General features: G+C 42.7%; 1 protein-coding gene across 1 annotated transcript; it reads right to left on the reverse strand.

Moving 5' to 3' along the window:
- Positions 1-1,180: 1,180 nt before the first annotated feature.
- On the reverse strand, positions 1,181-16,090 carry LOC308321291 (guanylate cyclase soluble subunit beta-2-like; the record flags this gene model as incomplete). Its single annotated transcript, XM_080772132.1, has 15 exons — positions 1,181-1,572; positions 1,818-2,011; positions 2,582-2,736; positions 3,559-3,705; positions 3,793-3,941; positions 8,760-9,080; positions 10,017-10,233; positions 10,821-10,924; positions 11,594-11,672; positions 12,621-12,751; positions 12,833-12,932; positions 13,044-13,204; positions 13,608-13,702; positions 13,845-13,918; positions 16,070-16,090. The coding sequence occupies 15 exons, from the start codon at positions 16,088-16,090 to the stop codon at positions 1,181-1,183; spliced, it is 2,340 nt and encodes a 779-aa protein (XP_080628258.1).
- Positions 16,091-16,802: the final 712 nt, after the last annotated feature.

Consider the following 16,802-nt stretch of genomic DNA (forward strand, 5'->3'; position numbering starts at 1 on the left):
TATCTAGGCCAGTGTAGAGTGGACGTTTTAGGGGACAGCCAGGGGATTTTTATCACACCTATGACCAAGCAAACGCAGACTCGTGTTACAGGTATTTGTTTCATCCGGTCACGGCGATCCACGCCCGGTCACCGGTGATGAGACATCGAGCCCTCCGCTGCGGGGATCGGATGTCCAACTCTAGCCAGCCTGGGGTGTCACTTGGGAGCAACACCCCGCAGGTGACCGGCCCTTTTACGGACATTACTGGTCTGGTCTCAACTAAGCCCCCCCCACCCCCCTCCCCCCTGCGAGCGACGTCATTATTTATTTATCCTTGTTTGTTGTTGTCACACAATCATCCAAATGAGGAGATAAAAGGACATGCGTGTTTTGCTTTGAACTCGTGGGACCTAATTTTGGGACAGTAAGGTATTCACGAAGAGTAAAATCACACACTTGTTGTTTCAGCTTTCATGTGTGGAGGACTTGCATCATTAATAAACCAATTGTTATTGTCAAACGATGAGCTTACTTCACAACAATATGCGTGACACTGAAGTAACAGCAGTTTATTTCACCTAACTTCAAGCTATGTGCAATATTTGGACAAACTGTTCACTGCTAAATCTCACTATTAAACATTAGCCTAGACTTTCTCATGTTGAGTCATTACAAGTTTTAAAAATATTTGAAATTAAACATGGCAAATTGCTTCAACTAATAACGTATAACACAAATACAGTGTAATATATTAATGGGTTGCACATGTAAAACATAATATGTGGAAACAAATAAAATACTAAAGTAGATGTTTTCTCTGCTAATGGCTATAAGGTGTATTGGGAATTCCAGGTAATTGTTAACCACTGAGACCCTACAAGCTTAGCTCACCTAGCGTCAACAACATAATCGAATAGTTATTTGCAGTATTTTTGGAAATCTGTCGCCTGTAATGACCAAAATAGGGATGCCAGGTTGAAAGCGGTATTATTCAGTAAGTCAGACAAATGACGTTTCTGTGAGAAGCATTTTTCTTTTAACCATAACGTCTAATAAATCAATGTCAAACCTTCATTCAAAACAGTCCCATTAATGGCAGAATGTCACTCTATGCTTTCTCTGTACCAAGAATTCAACCGAGATTATTTAGCTACAGTTTGGATTGAACTATTGTTGCTATTGCTATTGTTTATCCAGCTCACAGGACCACACAGAACCTGGTTCGGGTGTGCTTGTTCCTTCTGGTGGATGAATCCCGTTCCGTGCTGGCAGTGATGACGTGCTCATCTTCACTGTCCAGAGGTCTGTCATCGTCTGTTCTGTCCGACTGTCGCTTCTCGTCCGCGCTTTCCGATCGGCCGAGATGCTGCCTCGCCTGCGGTTCATCCGTGTCTTTCGACTGGTATGGAGCCCTGTCTTCTGAAAGACTGTCGGTATGTAGACTTCCATAGCTCTCCGAGTCCCGCGGTTTGAAGGTGGAGCAAGGAATGCGATCGAAGTCGCGTGGGGAGGAGGGCGAGGCTTCGCTCACACTGTCTCCATATCTCATAGGGACCGGGCAGAGGTCAAACTTATGCTGCTCTTCCACTGCTGTGCATCGGGAGATAAAGAGACAGAGATGGAGAAAGACTGAGAATGATGTACAGTGTATGGACGTAGGATGGCTAGTGGCTACGAGTCCGACTGACATAGAAACATAGCCTTTTCAGAAAACTGTTAGGATTTAGAAGACATTTTAAGAATCTGATCTCAGGTCAAAATGGGTTAACCACAGACCTTATTTTCTACATAAAAGGGAATGTTGTGTGGCAAAGAGCCAAGTCAGATAAACTCACCTGTGAACTCTTGTCCTTGGTGACTGGGCCGAGAGCTCTGATCAGAGGCGGCCTCCTCAACGCCTGAGAGACCCATGATCTGCTGCTCACTGGCTCGCAGGTTCCTCTCCAGGAAGTAGGTGGTCATCTTGCCCTTTCCCTTCACCTCGATCTCCCCTCGTTCCTGCATGTCAAAACCTTTACCCTTCAGAGCCCTGAGGACATGAATACAGAACACATTTTAACCACCCTTACGTTGTTCAGTTTGGTTACATTTGTACACTCTTCAGGGACAGGGGTCATCATCGCCGTACTGGATATTTTTGCCGTGGACAATACTGTGTATACAACATGAGTAGACAAACACAAAAATAGCTAGCCGCAACGGACCATTACAGGTCTGAAAGTTATATGGGGGTTCCTTGAAAATAAAACATTTGAGAGCCACTGTACCAGTGGACTCCTAATGTCTCTCATGATCAAAATAAGAACATTACATTATAATGTAAAAAACTAAAAAATTCCATGGACGGGTGCATGTGTTTGGTCCGACTAGTCATTGGTCCGAAACACGACAACCCACCTCAAACCGTAACCTAACCGCAAGCACGGGAGCAGGCGCTAGTCCGAGGTACGGACGCATGTCGAACCAATGCGCCGTCGGACCATAGTGTGCCTCCCGGCATGGACAAGGACAAGCAAGTCTTGCCATGGACACATTTGTCCGTGTATACATATTGATGCCCCGTGTTCAGGGAGGAATATTGTACTGTATGTGTTCCTACTGGTAGACACTGGGGCTCAGGTGGATCTTGCTTGGCAGGCCGTGACTCTCCATGCGGGACGCTGTGTTGACCGTGTCTCCAAACAGACAGTAGCGAGGCATCTTCTCCCCGACCACCCCTGCCAGCACCGGGCCACTGTGGAGGCCCACCCGGATCTGTAGAAGCACAGTACCAAATACAATACAATACAATACAATGGAATGCAATAGACTCCACCACTGTGCAGTGGTGGAAAGGAAATAAGAAAACAGCAGATCTACAAGCTCACAACGGGTTGTATCACGATGTCTTGTGGGCTTCTGAGATCTGTGAAATTCTGTTATTTTAGCTATTTATTTATGTTGTGTTTTTTTTTAACTTTGGCCTGTAATTACAGGCTTTAAATAAGCGTCATGATCTGTCTGTTGTATACTTTTATTATGTAGTGTTGTCCTAGTTTTGCCTAGTTTTGTTGCTGTTACCTGTCTTGTCTCACCTCCATGATTACTAGTTTTCTGTCTCCACCTGTGTACTGTTAGGGCCGATACATACTCCCATTTCGGCGCTGTAGTGCCGAAATGATTTCGGCTCGTCAGAAAATTTCAGTAGCACCGAAGAGCCGACTTTAGGACGGTACCCGCCCCCCCGAACCTCAAATGACGTCAAATTGTAGGCTCTACAGCGCCGAACCGACTTTTATTCGGCTCTAAAATAGGAGTATGAATCGACCCTTAGTCTCCCAGCCAATCCCTGTGTTGATTGCCTTTGAGTGTCACCTGTGTCTGGTCCCTGTACCTATTTAAACTCTCGGTCCCTCGTGTTCCCCTTTCCCTCTCAGAAGTGTTCAGTCCTAGTGAAGTTCTCCTGCATTTCATTCCTGTGTTTTGGAGAATAAGACCTATAGCGCTCTGACTCTTGACTGTCTGTTTTGCAATTGGGCCCTATACATCTCCTCAGTCGCACTGTGACAATCAGGATATGTACAGTATATGTTTCACCTGTATAGGCCCGCCAGTGACGGGGTTTATGACTTCCCTGGCAGCCAGTATCATGCCCAGGGCAAAGTTGGCCACTCTCTCTGCATGGCTACTCACAGGGATAGGGACACCACCAACCACCATATATGCGTCCCCTATGGTCTCCACCTGGGGGAACAACACAAATCTAATTTTATTAAAACAAAGAAACTAAAGCCCTAGGCCTGTATATATACATAAAGAATCAATCCATACCTTGTAGACCTTGTGCACGGTGGTGAGCCGGTCAAAGCGCAGGTACATGGAGTTGAGCATGAAGACGATTTGGATGGGCTCACACTGCGCACAGATGTTTGTGAAGGTCACCACATCACTGAACAGGATGGTACACTCCTTAAACTCTCCTATAGCGATACACACAACAACATTACATCACTGAACAGGATGGTACACTCCTTAACCCATTCTGGCCGGGCACCCATTTTGGTGTTCAGCATCATGTTATGCTTTAGCTATTGAAAAATAGCAGATCTACAAGCTCGTAGCGCGCCACCGAGTGGCGCGCTACGAGCTTGTAGGTCTGCTATTTTTGAAAAATCGAAGAACGACTGACATTTTTAGAATCTGATCTCAGGTCAGAATGGGTTAATCAGACCAGTGTGTGTGTCCAGTGGAAACCTCGTATGAATCTGATCTCAGGTCAGAATGGGTTAAACTCTCCTATTATAGGGATACACACAACAACGCCACATCACTGAACAGGATGGTGCACTCCTTAAACTCTCCTATTATAGGGATACACACAACAACATTACATCACTGAACAGGATGGTACACTCCTTAAACTCTCCTATTATAGGGACACACACAACAACATTACATCACTGAACAGGATGGTGCACTCCTTAAACTCTCCTATTATAGGGATACACACAACAACATTACATCACTGAACAGGATGGTACACTCCTTAAACTCTCCTATTGTAGGGATACACACAACAACATTACATCACTGAACAGGATGGTGCACTCCTTAAACTCTCCTATTATAGGGATACACACAACAACATTACATCACTGAACAGGATGGTACACTCCTTAAACTCTCCTATTATAGGGATACACACAACAACATTACATCACTGAACAGGATGGTGCACTCCTTAAACTCTCCTATTATAGGGATACACACAACAACATTACATCACTGAACAGGATGGTACACTCCTTAAACTCTCCTATTGTAGGGATACACACAACAACATTACATCACTGAACAGGATGGTGCACTCCTTAAACTCTCCTATTATAGGGATACACACAACAACATTACATCACTGAACAGGATGGTACACTCCTTAAACTCTCCTATTATAGGGATACACACAACAACATTACATCACTGAACAGGATGGTACACTCCTTAAACTCTCCTATTATAGGGATACACACAACAACACCACATCACTGAACAGGATGGTGCACTCCTTAAACTCTCCTATTATAGGGATACACACAACAACATTACATCATCACTGAACAGGATGGTGCACTCCTTAAACTCTCCTATTATAGGGATACACACAACAACATTACATCACTGAACAGGATGGTGCACTCCTTAAACTCTCCTATTATAGGGATACACACAACAACATTACATCACTGAACAGGATGGTACACTCCTTAAACTCTCCTATTATAGGGATACACACAACAACACCACATCACTGAACAGGATGGTGCACTCCTTAAACTCTCCTATTATAGGGATACACACAACAACATTACATCACTGAACAGGATGGTGCACTCCTTAAACTCTCCTATTATAGGGATACACACAACAACATTACATCACTGAACAGGATGGTACACTCCTTAAACTCTCCTATTATAGGGATACACACAACAACACCACATCACTGAACAGGATGGTACACTCCTTAAACTCTCCTATTATAGGGATACACACAACAACATTACATCACTGAACAGGATGGTGCACTCCTTAAACTCTCCTATTATAGGGATACACACAACAACATTACATCACTGAACAGGATGGTGCACTCCTTAAACTCTCCTATTATAGGGATACACACAACAACATTACATCACTGAACAGGATGGTACACTCCTTAAACTCTCCTATTATAGGGATACACACAACAACATTACATCACTGAACAGGATGGTACACTCCTTAAACTCTCCTATTATAGGGATACACACAACAACATTACATCACTGAACAGGATGGTACACTCCTTAAACTCTCCTATTATATAGGGATACACACAACAACACCACATCACTGAACAGGATAGTACACTCCTTAAACTCTCCTATTATATAGGGATACACACAACAACACCACATCACTGAACAGGATGGTACACTCCTTAAACTCTCCTATTATATAGGGATACACACAACAACACCACATCACTGAACAGGATGGTGCACTCCTTAAACTCTCCTATTATATAGGGATACACACAACAACACCACATCACTGAACAGGATGGTACACTCCTTAAACTCTCCTATTATATAGGGATACACACAACAACATTACATCACTGAACAGGATGGTACACTCCTTAACCCATTCTGACCGGGCACCCATTTTGGTGTTAGCATCATGTTATGCTTTACCTATTGAAAAATAGCAGATCTACAAGCTCATATCGCGCCACCGAGTGGCGCGATACGAGCTTGTAGGTCTGCTATTTTTGAAAAATCGAAGAACGACTGACATTTTTAGAATCTGATCTCAGGTCAGAATGGGTTAATCAGACCAGTGTGTGTGTCCAGTGGAAACCTCGTATGAATCTGATCTCAGGTCAGAATGGGTTAAACTCTCCTATTATAGGGATACACACAACAACATTACATCACTGAACAGGATGGTGCACTCCTTAAACTCTCCTATTATAGGGATACACACAACAACATTACATCACTGAACAGGATGGTACACTCCTTAAACTCTCCTATTATAGGGATACACACAACAACATTACATCACTGAACAGGATGGTGCACTCCTTAAACTCTCCTATTATAGGGATAAACACAACAACATTATTACATCACTGAACAGGATGGTACACTCCTTAAACTCTCCTATTATAGGGATACACACAACAACATTACATCACTGAACAGGATGGTGCACTCCTTAAACTCTCCTATTATAGGGATACACACAACAACATTACATCACTGAACAGGATGGTACACTCCTTAAACTCTCCTATTATAGGGATACACACAACAACACCACATCACTGAACAGGATGGTACACTCCTTAAACTCTCCTATTATAGGGATACACACAACAACATTACATCACTGAACAGGATGGTGCACTCCTTAAACTCTCCTATTATAGGGATACACACAACAACACCACATCACTGAACAGGATGGTACACTCCTTAAACTCTCCTATTATAGGGATACACACAACAACATTACATCACTGAACAGGATGGTACACTCCTTAAACTCTCCTATTATAGGGATACACACAACAACATTACATCACTGAACAGGATGGTACACTCCTTAAACTCTCCTATTATAGGGATACACACAACAACACCACATCACTGAACAGGATGGTGCACTCCTTAAACTCTCCTATAGGGATACACACAACAACACCACATCACTGAACACAGGATGGTGCACTCCTTAAACTCTCCTATTATAGGGATACACACAACAACATTACATCACTGAACAGGATGGTGCACTCCTTAAACTCTCCTATTATAGGGATACACACAACAACACCACATCACTGAACAGGATGGTACACTCCTTAAACTCTCCTATTATAGGGATACACACAACAACATTACATCACTGAACAGGATGGTACACTCCTTAAACTCTCCTATTATAGGGATACACACAACAACATTACATCACTGAACAGGATGGTGCACTCCTTAAACTCTCCTATTGTAGGGATACACACAACAACATTACATCACTGAACAGGATGGTACACTCCTTAAACTCTCCTATTATAGGGATACACACAACAACATTACATCACTGAACAGGATGGTACACTCCTTAAACTCTCCTATTATAGGGATACACACAACAACATTACATCACTGAACAGGATGGTACACTCCTTAAACTCTCCTATTATAGGGATACACACAACAACATTACATCACTGAACAGGATGGTGCACTCCTTAAACTCTCCTATTATAGGGATACACACAACAACATTACATCACTGAACAGGATGGTGCACTCCTTAAACTCTCCTATTATAGGGATACACACAACAACATTACATCACTGAACAGGATGGTGCACTCCTTAAACTCTCCTATAGGGATACACACAACAACACCACATCACTGAACACAGGATGGTGCACTCCTTAAACTCTCCTATTATAGGGATACACACAACAACACCACACCACTGAACAGGATGGTACACTCCTTAAACTCTCCTATTATAGGATACACACAACAACATTACATCACTGAACAGGATGGTACACTCCTTAAACTCTCCTATTATAGGGATACACACAACAACATTACATCACTGAACAGGATGGTGCACTCCTTAAACTCTCCTATTATAGGGATACACACAACAACATTACATCACTGAACAGGATGGTGCACTCCTTAAACTCTCCTATTATAGGATACACACAACAACATTACATCACTGAACAGGATGGTGCACTCCTTAAACTCTCCTATTATAGGGATACACACAACAACATTACACCAAGTATACATTTGGATGTCAATACCTTACATACCTTGGCTTGTACATTTTGAATTGCGGACGTTTAATTGTAACGGAGTAGTTCTCCACTGCAGTATTGATACCTTTACTTACTGTACAGTTAACCCATTCTGACCTGAGATCAGATTCATACGAGGTTTCCGCTGGACACACACTGGTCTGATTAACCCATTCTGACCTGAGATCAGATTCTAAAAAATGTCAGTCGCTCTTCGATTTGTCAAAAATAGCAGACCTACAAGCTCGTAGCGCGCCACTCGGTGGCGCGCTATGAGCTTGTAGATCTGCTATTTTTCAATAGCTAAAGCATAACATGATGCTGAACACCAAAACGGGTTCCCGGTCAGAATGGGTTAAACAATCAAGTACTTTTTCCACCACTGTGTCTGCGTGCGTGCGTGCCAATTAACGCACCTGCTTCGACCGCCTTGCCCTCTTTGAGCAGGTTGGCCACGTGCTTGGGCAGCATGGCGTACAGCAGAGTCTCCGTCTTCCTCCTCTCCGCCTCCAGGTGCTGAGACAGGAGGCGGAGCTCCTCCTTCTTCCTCTCCAGCTGATTGGACAGCTCCATCTCGGCCAGCCGCTGCTGGTTGAGCAGGATGAGGTCCCGCGTGGCGTCGTGCGGGGCGATGTCGGCGATGTGCATGTGCCTCTCCTCCAGCTCCCGCAGGCTCCGGAGCAGCGGGGACGCCTGGTAGAGCATGCAGCCCAGAGACGACATCCACACCATCTGGCCTGCATGAGGAGTGAGTGAGTGAGTGATTGAAATTGATTCGTTTTGCAGAATTACAGTACATTTCAAGCACAACTCAATACCGAAGACTGTTTGTTAACTGTGAGTGGACGACCCAATAAAGCATTACACTTGTTTACAAGAGGGTCCACCTTGATCAATTCATCAAAACATTTAGAGACGTACAAGTAGACACTTCTATATATAGCCAAAGAACAGAACAGTAATTCATCATAAAGGAGGTAAAAAGGGAAAAGACACAAGAAGCATCGACAGGTTGGAGCTGAGAGGCTGCTCACAATGTTACTGTCACAAGTTGCATATATACACACAGTGGTGGAAAGTAACTAAGTAGTACATTTACTAGTACGGTACCTAAAGTACAATCTTGAGGTATTTGTTTGTACTTTACTTGAGTATTTCCAATTTCCACTATACTTTACTTGTACTCCAAATCCAACTTTAGTGATTATAGGTGCTTTGTTGATTCTGATAGGACAGTGTGTGTGTGTGTGTGTGTGTGTGTGTGTGTGAGACACAGGTTAGTTTTAACCCATTCTGAACGGGAACCCATTCTGGTGTTAGCATCATGTTATGCTTTAGCTATTGAAAAATAGCAGATCTACAAGCTCATAGCGCGCCACCGAGTGGCGCGCTACGACGCTTGTAGGTCTGCTATTTTTTGAAAAATCGAAGAACGACTGACATTTTTTAGAATCTGATCTCAGGTCAGAATGGGTTCATCAGACCAGTGTGTGTCCAGTGGAAACCTCGTATGAATCTGATCTCAGGTCAGAATGGGTTAACCTGCCATGCATGTCGGGAGCGACAGCGTTGTCGGACTAATGCCTGTCGGACTGGTCAGATATGTCTACCAAACGCACGCACCCCAGTTCGTATATATACAGTACCTACCTATACTGTATACTATACTGTACCTCTGAGCTGCAGCATGGGCCTGTTCCTCCACGCCTCGGGCATCATTTCTCTGCACGTCTGCAGGACAAAATGGCTGTTGATGAACTTCCTGATGCTGGAGATGGTGAACGTGACCTCGGGCTGCACGATGGTGAAGTACTGGTCCAGCGTGATGGATCTGGTCTGGAGACCAGGGACGATCCTCTGGAGGTTCACCCCAGCCTGGCGCACCATCAGCTGCCACGAGGGGAGACCATAATGTGGGGAGACACCACGATCAGGGCCATAACTGTCACGGTTCGTGGCGTGTTATGTTTAACTTGTGTACCTTTTTATTTTGTAGTATTGTTTTGTGCCCATCCTGTCTGCCCACCTGTAGTTCTGTACCTGCCTTGTCTTACCTGTATTGTGATTAGTCTTTGTTTTCCACCTGTGTCCTCTTAGTCCCCCAGCCAATCACCTGTGTCCTCTTAGTCCCCCAGCCAATCACCTGTCTTGATTTTGAGTTTTGTTTCACCTGTGCCTAGTTAGTCTGTGTCTATTTATACCCCCTGTTTGTTCAGTTCCCTTGCTAGTTCGTCACTTAATGTCAGTAGTGTTCAGCTCCTCATGTATCCATGATTTAACTCCTAGTGTATTCCTGATTTATGTACTTCAAGTTCCTTGTATTCCTTGTGTTGGTTTTTTGGAATAAAACCCTTGCATTGAAGCTCATCTGCCTGCGCCTATCTGTCTGCAATTGGGTCCTAAAAGCTCCTGCCTTTGCACTGTGACACCATATAGCTTTAGTACACAAATACTGTCTCCTTCTGTAGAGTATATACCTGCTCGTCGAAGACCATATGAAAGGGGAACACATTGCAGAAGGTCTTCAGGTCAATGCTCAGGTTCTCAGGGTACTCTGGCACAAAGCCCCTCAACAACTTGCCTGTACAGAGAGATGAAGGGGGTTGAAACATATTGATATATAGTAGACCCATATACTCCTGTAACATGAATGCAGGCAGAAGATTTTAACCTGCCGATCATTGTCACACAATAATTGGGATTAACAATTTAATTGTGTTTTTGGCATTGAACACAAAACAATTATGTATTTATTTATTTCAATATTCAAATCAAGTTCAAATAACACATTCAAGTGTTAAAATGTCTTAACTTGCATCATAAAAAGAGAAAAAAACCCCAATACTAATAATAATAAATCATTATTGAAACCAATTGTGTGGTTTCTTTCTTATCATTAGTTTGTGACTCTAATTAGGCCTATACTATACTGTGTGTGGCTCTACAGCGACCTCATGAACAGTTATGGCTTTAAGTTATTAATTACTGCTTGCAGTTTGACATGGAAAGCTGTAATTCAAATAGCATATAGTAGAAAACAGACATTGTCTGTATGTATGTACCGTATGTACTGTGTGTGTGTGTGTGTGTGTGTGTGTGTGTGTGTGTGTGTGTGTGTGTGTGTGTGTGTGTGTGTGTGTGTGTGTGTGTGTGTGTGTGTGCGCGTGTGTGCGTGCGTGCGTGCGTGTGTGTGTGTGTGTGTGTGTGTGTGTGTGTGTGTGTGGTATTATACTGTATGCAGAGTGTGTACCTTTCCCCAGGTGGACAAGACCTCGAATAGTCCCCCAGTGGTTTCTGTTACAGAAGCTGGCTGTCTTCGGGGGGAGTGGCTTTGGACACAAGAGGAAGGAGACATCCAATCAAATCTGGCATCATAGACTCTTCCTCACAACGCTGAGTTTTTCTAGTTATCTGCTGGACTATATGCCATGAGAAACCAGTTAGATACATGTGTTGCTATGGCAACAGGCAGTGATTGGGAAGCCACAGCTCACCTGGCTGATGGAGTGAGGAGGGGCAATCACATTGTTTGAGCCACCTGGAGAGATTGACTCTGTCAGTCCGGAGTGGAGGTGCAGAGAGACAGACAGTCTACTGAGGAGGCAAGAGGAATATTTCCCAAGTCTTGCCATACAGCCATTTGGATTTTCCCCTTAATATTGGATTCTACCTTTGGATTAAGAGATCTTCCCATTCCTGGAGTTTGGATTTCGATCGAGGACGGACTTTGCGTAACAGTGTAAAGGGTACGTAAGAGGAGACTTACCACTACACAACATTGACTGGGTTCCATTTTGGATTTCTTTTTGGACATTTAAGTTTAGCTTTGGACAGTGCCAGGGCCCTTGCGCTTCACACCCATCCCTTTTGAGGCAGTTTATTTTATTTTGATTTCATTAAGCGACTATTTTGTTATTGAAAACCTTATTTAGTTTTGAGTTAATAAAGCACAGTTAAGCTTATTTACTGCTTTCTTTAGCGATTATTATTCTGAACTGACCCACCACCTCCCTCATTTTTGCTATGATTGGTTCCTTTACTTGTTATTATTGTAACCGTTATAAGGGAAAGCAATAAGCAAGTATATGAAAAGGTGGCGTTTGAGACTTTTGAAAGTGGTGAAGGTGGCCTTGTTGTTGTTTACATAAATGGAATAGAGAAGCTCTGTGGTTGTGTGTGTGAAGCCTTGCCTCTGTGCTGCAGGCCAGGACATTGTGTCTGCTGATCCGTCTTGGGAGTGGCCGTGTGTGTGTGGCTGCCGGACTTGAACCGGCAACCGTCGCCGGCCGCTGGGTAACCAAGAAAACCACGTGTTCTTTCTTCCCCGTTTCCAGCTCCTCCAGCTGGCTGACGATCTCCATGGTGATCTCACTGTTGAAGAAATCCTTAGCAACAGCTCCGATTATGCCTGTGGAAGATACACGGTCGTCAGTTTGTGTTATATTATACACAGTAGCAGAGCTATTCCTGTATGTTTGCCCAGTTTTACCTGGGACAATGTGGCACAGCCCTCGCCGAATGGAGTAATAGTGGAGAAGCATGGTGCTGTCATGGTTCCTCTCCACCCGAAATGATGGGGCCTTCATTTCCTGCAGGCACAGTTTGGTATATAGATTATAGAAGAACAAACGACAAACGCTTTAATTTCTGAGAATACCAACAGTCAGTCGAACAGACAGAAGTTAGAGCGAGAGGTGTACCTTGTAAGAGAGAGCGAGGTAGCTGTGTAGTGCATCCAAATTCTCAATGAATTCAAACAGGTTTCCCCCCAGAGTGCGTAGCATGTGGTCATAGCCAGACCGCTTACAGAAGTCAAAGAAATATTCTCCAAATAACTTCAAGACCACTTCTGGCTTCAACTCTGCCAAAAAAAGTAGACGGTGGTAAAGAACAGTGGTGGAAAGTCACCATATAAGTACATTTATTACTATAGCCTACTTAACTATTTTTTACATATATAGATACTATTTACATCTCAGAGGCAATATAGTACATTTTACTCCACTACAATTATTTGGCAGCTTTAGTTACTAGTTACTTTGCGGATTTAGATAACATACATTCATCACTTAAAACCACTAAAAAAATTATAGTATAGGCTATACTGCAGATATTTGAAAATAGCTGATCTACAAGTTCAGTAGGTGAGCAAATAATGCGATGTGATTAATCAAAAAATATATATGAAGAAGGATAGCCTTTTCCAATGGCGACTTCCTTTCAGAAGTGAAACATCTTTTAAAGGTGGTATGTTCACAATTTACCTAGCAGCCTGCATGCTTCTGCGACTAGTTTCATGGTGATGTCATCTCCATACACTTCATATGTCAAGAAGGTATCTTGAACACCAGCTTCAACCCTGGGCATCAGAAGTCAAAGGGGTGAAGGACCAAGGTATATAATAAACAAAATACTGTCGTGCACCGACTCACGTCAAATGCTATAGACGGCTTTGGTCAATGTATAATTAATTCCTAATATCAAGTCCTTCAATTTCTCACCTGAGCTTGTTCCACGTCTCCTCGCCAAACTTTTCAACTACCAGTGTCCTCAGACACGTGTTAATAAAGCCATACTGTCGAAAACAAACTACATGTAAATTATGAGACGTCACATGCATGCAAATTATGACATTTAATTGGCTAAATAAAATAGCCCAAATAAAAATAATTACGCTAAGGTTGCCGATGTAGGCCTTCAGTCATCCATCGTCATACATTCAGAATAAGCTGCAAGAAATGTAACATAATAGCCTACCATGTTTTTGTCAGTTCCAAACCGCCATTCATACAAAATCCACGTTTTCCTTAAATATGCCTCCTCCACGTTTCACTGGTCCCTCGACCACATGGCCCTCAGAAAATCACTGTCCAGCCATGATAGTCAACATCCTGGACGTAAGGCAAAGGCTAGAACAAGTCTGAGTCAGTAAGACAAGTAGTCAGTAATAAGACTTGTTCTGGTTAAATTGGTAGAAAATCCACAGCAGTAGTCAGATCCAGAGGAGCTGTCCACTGCAGCGCGGTGCTGAAACCAGCAGGATGGGCATGCCACTCTGAGAGACTCTGTAATGGTGCCAAAACACTCACTGGTGAAATAACGCCTATAACCACGTTTAACTATAGCTGCTTAACACCGACCCGCACATCGGGTTAAAAAGTTTAAATATGCTTTCATATACAAAACTTTACAGCCAACAAAGACAAACTGTGTCACTATGCCCTTTTTAAAGACGTTAAACATGAAGCGATATTTATATGGATGAGTCAATCAATATGGTTCAATTAATGTCGTCTTGTTTGATGTCCTCTTGCGTCACTGAGACAGACCCAGATTGATATGACATAACAATAATCACAGTATAAAGGTCCTTTATCCAAAATGATTTTTTTATTAAAAAGTAGCCTACAACTATTGGCATAAAGATATGCGGCCAGAGTTTAGGCCTATATGTAAAAGTATTAAAGTATGTTTGAACTATATGCTCATGTCGTGACTCGTGAGTTTATGGCTCAAATCGTTTTGTATATAGGACTAAACTATAAAGTTGCGTCCTGAGATGTTAAACTTGTACTTAAGTAACCTACAGACTTTCCACCACTGACTACACATCAAAAACTGTACCTGTAATAGCTTATTCCTGCAGTCATTCAGGAATTAACATTACTTTAACAGTTAACACCAATGTGTTTACACAAACAACTTATACTGAGGTAGGCCTATACAATATAAAAAAAGACTATGCTCTAAAATGCAACACTTATTCATAAATACTTTATTTTGCAAAACAACTGTAGTCAAGGTAACACCAACTGGAGCATACATCCTTTATTGTTCAGGCGCGGACACACACACACACACACACACACACACACACACACACACACGGGTATAAGCAGGATTCTGACTCTTTAGCATATCATTGTATAGGCTGACAGGATTAATGTCCATCTCCTAAAACTCACTCATCATTGCAATTTACTTGTAGAGGCAAATGTGTCATTTTGGAATATTTCAGGAAAAATATGGCTTGGAAATTGGATACCAAATATTCAATAGGCTCCTTTTTTAAATGCAAAACATAACTTTTTAGAACACACATATGCAGCATGTACTTACAATGTTCTAGGACATAAGTGACCAACATTTGAAGTTAACATTTGTAGGTATTGTTTTTTAAGGAAAAAGGAAAACCTTTTTGACATACTTGTGCTTGAACCTCTATTGCCCTCTACTGGTAGAACATGGAAACAACAACAGGTTACACTTGCAGCACTGGGAACAACGTTTGTTAGTAAGACGATCAGAACCAACACATACATTTACTTTTTCACAGTGGTGGCTGAATGAGTAGGTTGGTGCCTTGCATTGTTTCCTCTGCCGTGTGTGTGAATGTAATGCACAATCTATGTAAAGCGCCTTGGATAAAGGCGCTATATAAATGCACTATTTATTCTTGTATTTGTTTTTACTGAGGTTAAAGTTAGGAATATGGTTAGGCATACGTAGGCATACTGTAGCTTTACTGGGGTTAAGTTTTAGAATAAGGTTAGGTTTAAGTAGTTTTACAGAGTTTACGCTTAGGAATACGTGGTGGCGACCGTTCCGAGGTTGTCGGATTTGACACGGGGCAAGCGTGTTTTGGGGGCGAACGACCGACCGAGCATTCTTGTATTCTCTCAGACAGTGCTGCATGTTTACCTGGATTCCTTTGATCTTATTATACCTGCACTAACTCCATGCACATTACGAGTAGGTGTATGTTGTACCAGAAGCCAGACCTGTTACCTGATCCAAAAAGCTCCAACACAAATGTGTGCATGATGTTACAGTTTTCATTATTTGGTTAACAAAAGGCATCTTTACAATGAATATACTAGTCAAGGCGAGTTGGGTCATAGTCATAGATAGTACTATACGTTTCTTTGCAACACAGTGAAACAGAAGACAGTAGTTTAGTCAACAGCTTTTTTAGGATTGCGTTTTAACCATAGAGTGTAAGGTAATAACCAGGTAGTTTGAAATTAGGTTTGCAGAGCCCCTTTGACCTGTTCAGATGATGGAAGGTATTGTAGGTTGTATGTAGGTTACGTTTTAAACATTTTGAATTTAAAGGACCCCCAGTTTGATATGCATTAGGCCGCGGACCCCCACTCCCCCTCCATTTGTACTCTTAACCCATTCTGAACGGGAACCCGTTTCGGTGTCACCATCATGTTATGCTTTAGCTAGTGAAAAATAGCAGATCTACAAGCTCATAGCGCGCCACCGAGTGGCGCGCTACGAGCTTGTAGGTCTGCTATTTTTGAAAAATCGAAGAACGACTGTCGACTGACATTTTTAGAATCTGATCTCGGGTCAGAATGGGTTAATCAGACCAGTGTGTGTCCAGTGGGAAACCTCGTATGAATCTGATCTCAGGTCAGAATGGGTTAAGTGTACAAATGGAGCCAACTTCA

The sequence above is a fragment of the Protomyctophum bolini genome, assembly GCF_963924005.1.
Source record: "Protomyctophum bolini genome assembly, chromosome: 9".
NCBI classification, from domain to species: domain Eukaryota; kingdom Metazoa; phylum Chordata; class Actinopteri; order Myctophiformes; family Myctophidae; genus Protomyctophum; species Protomyctophum bolini.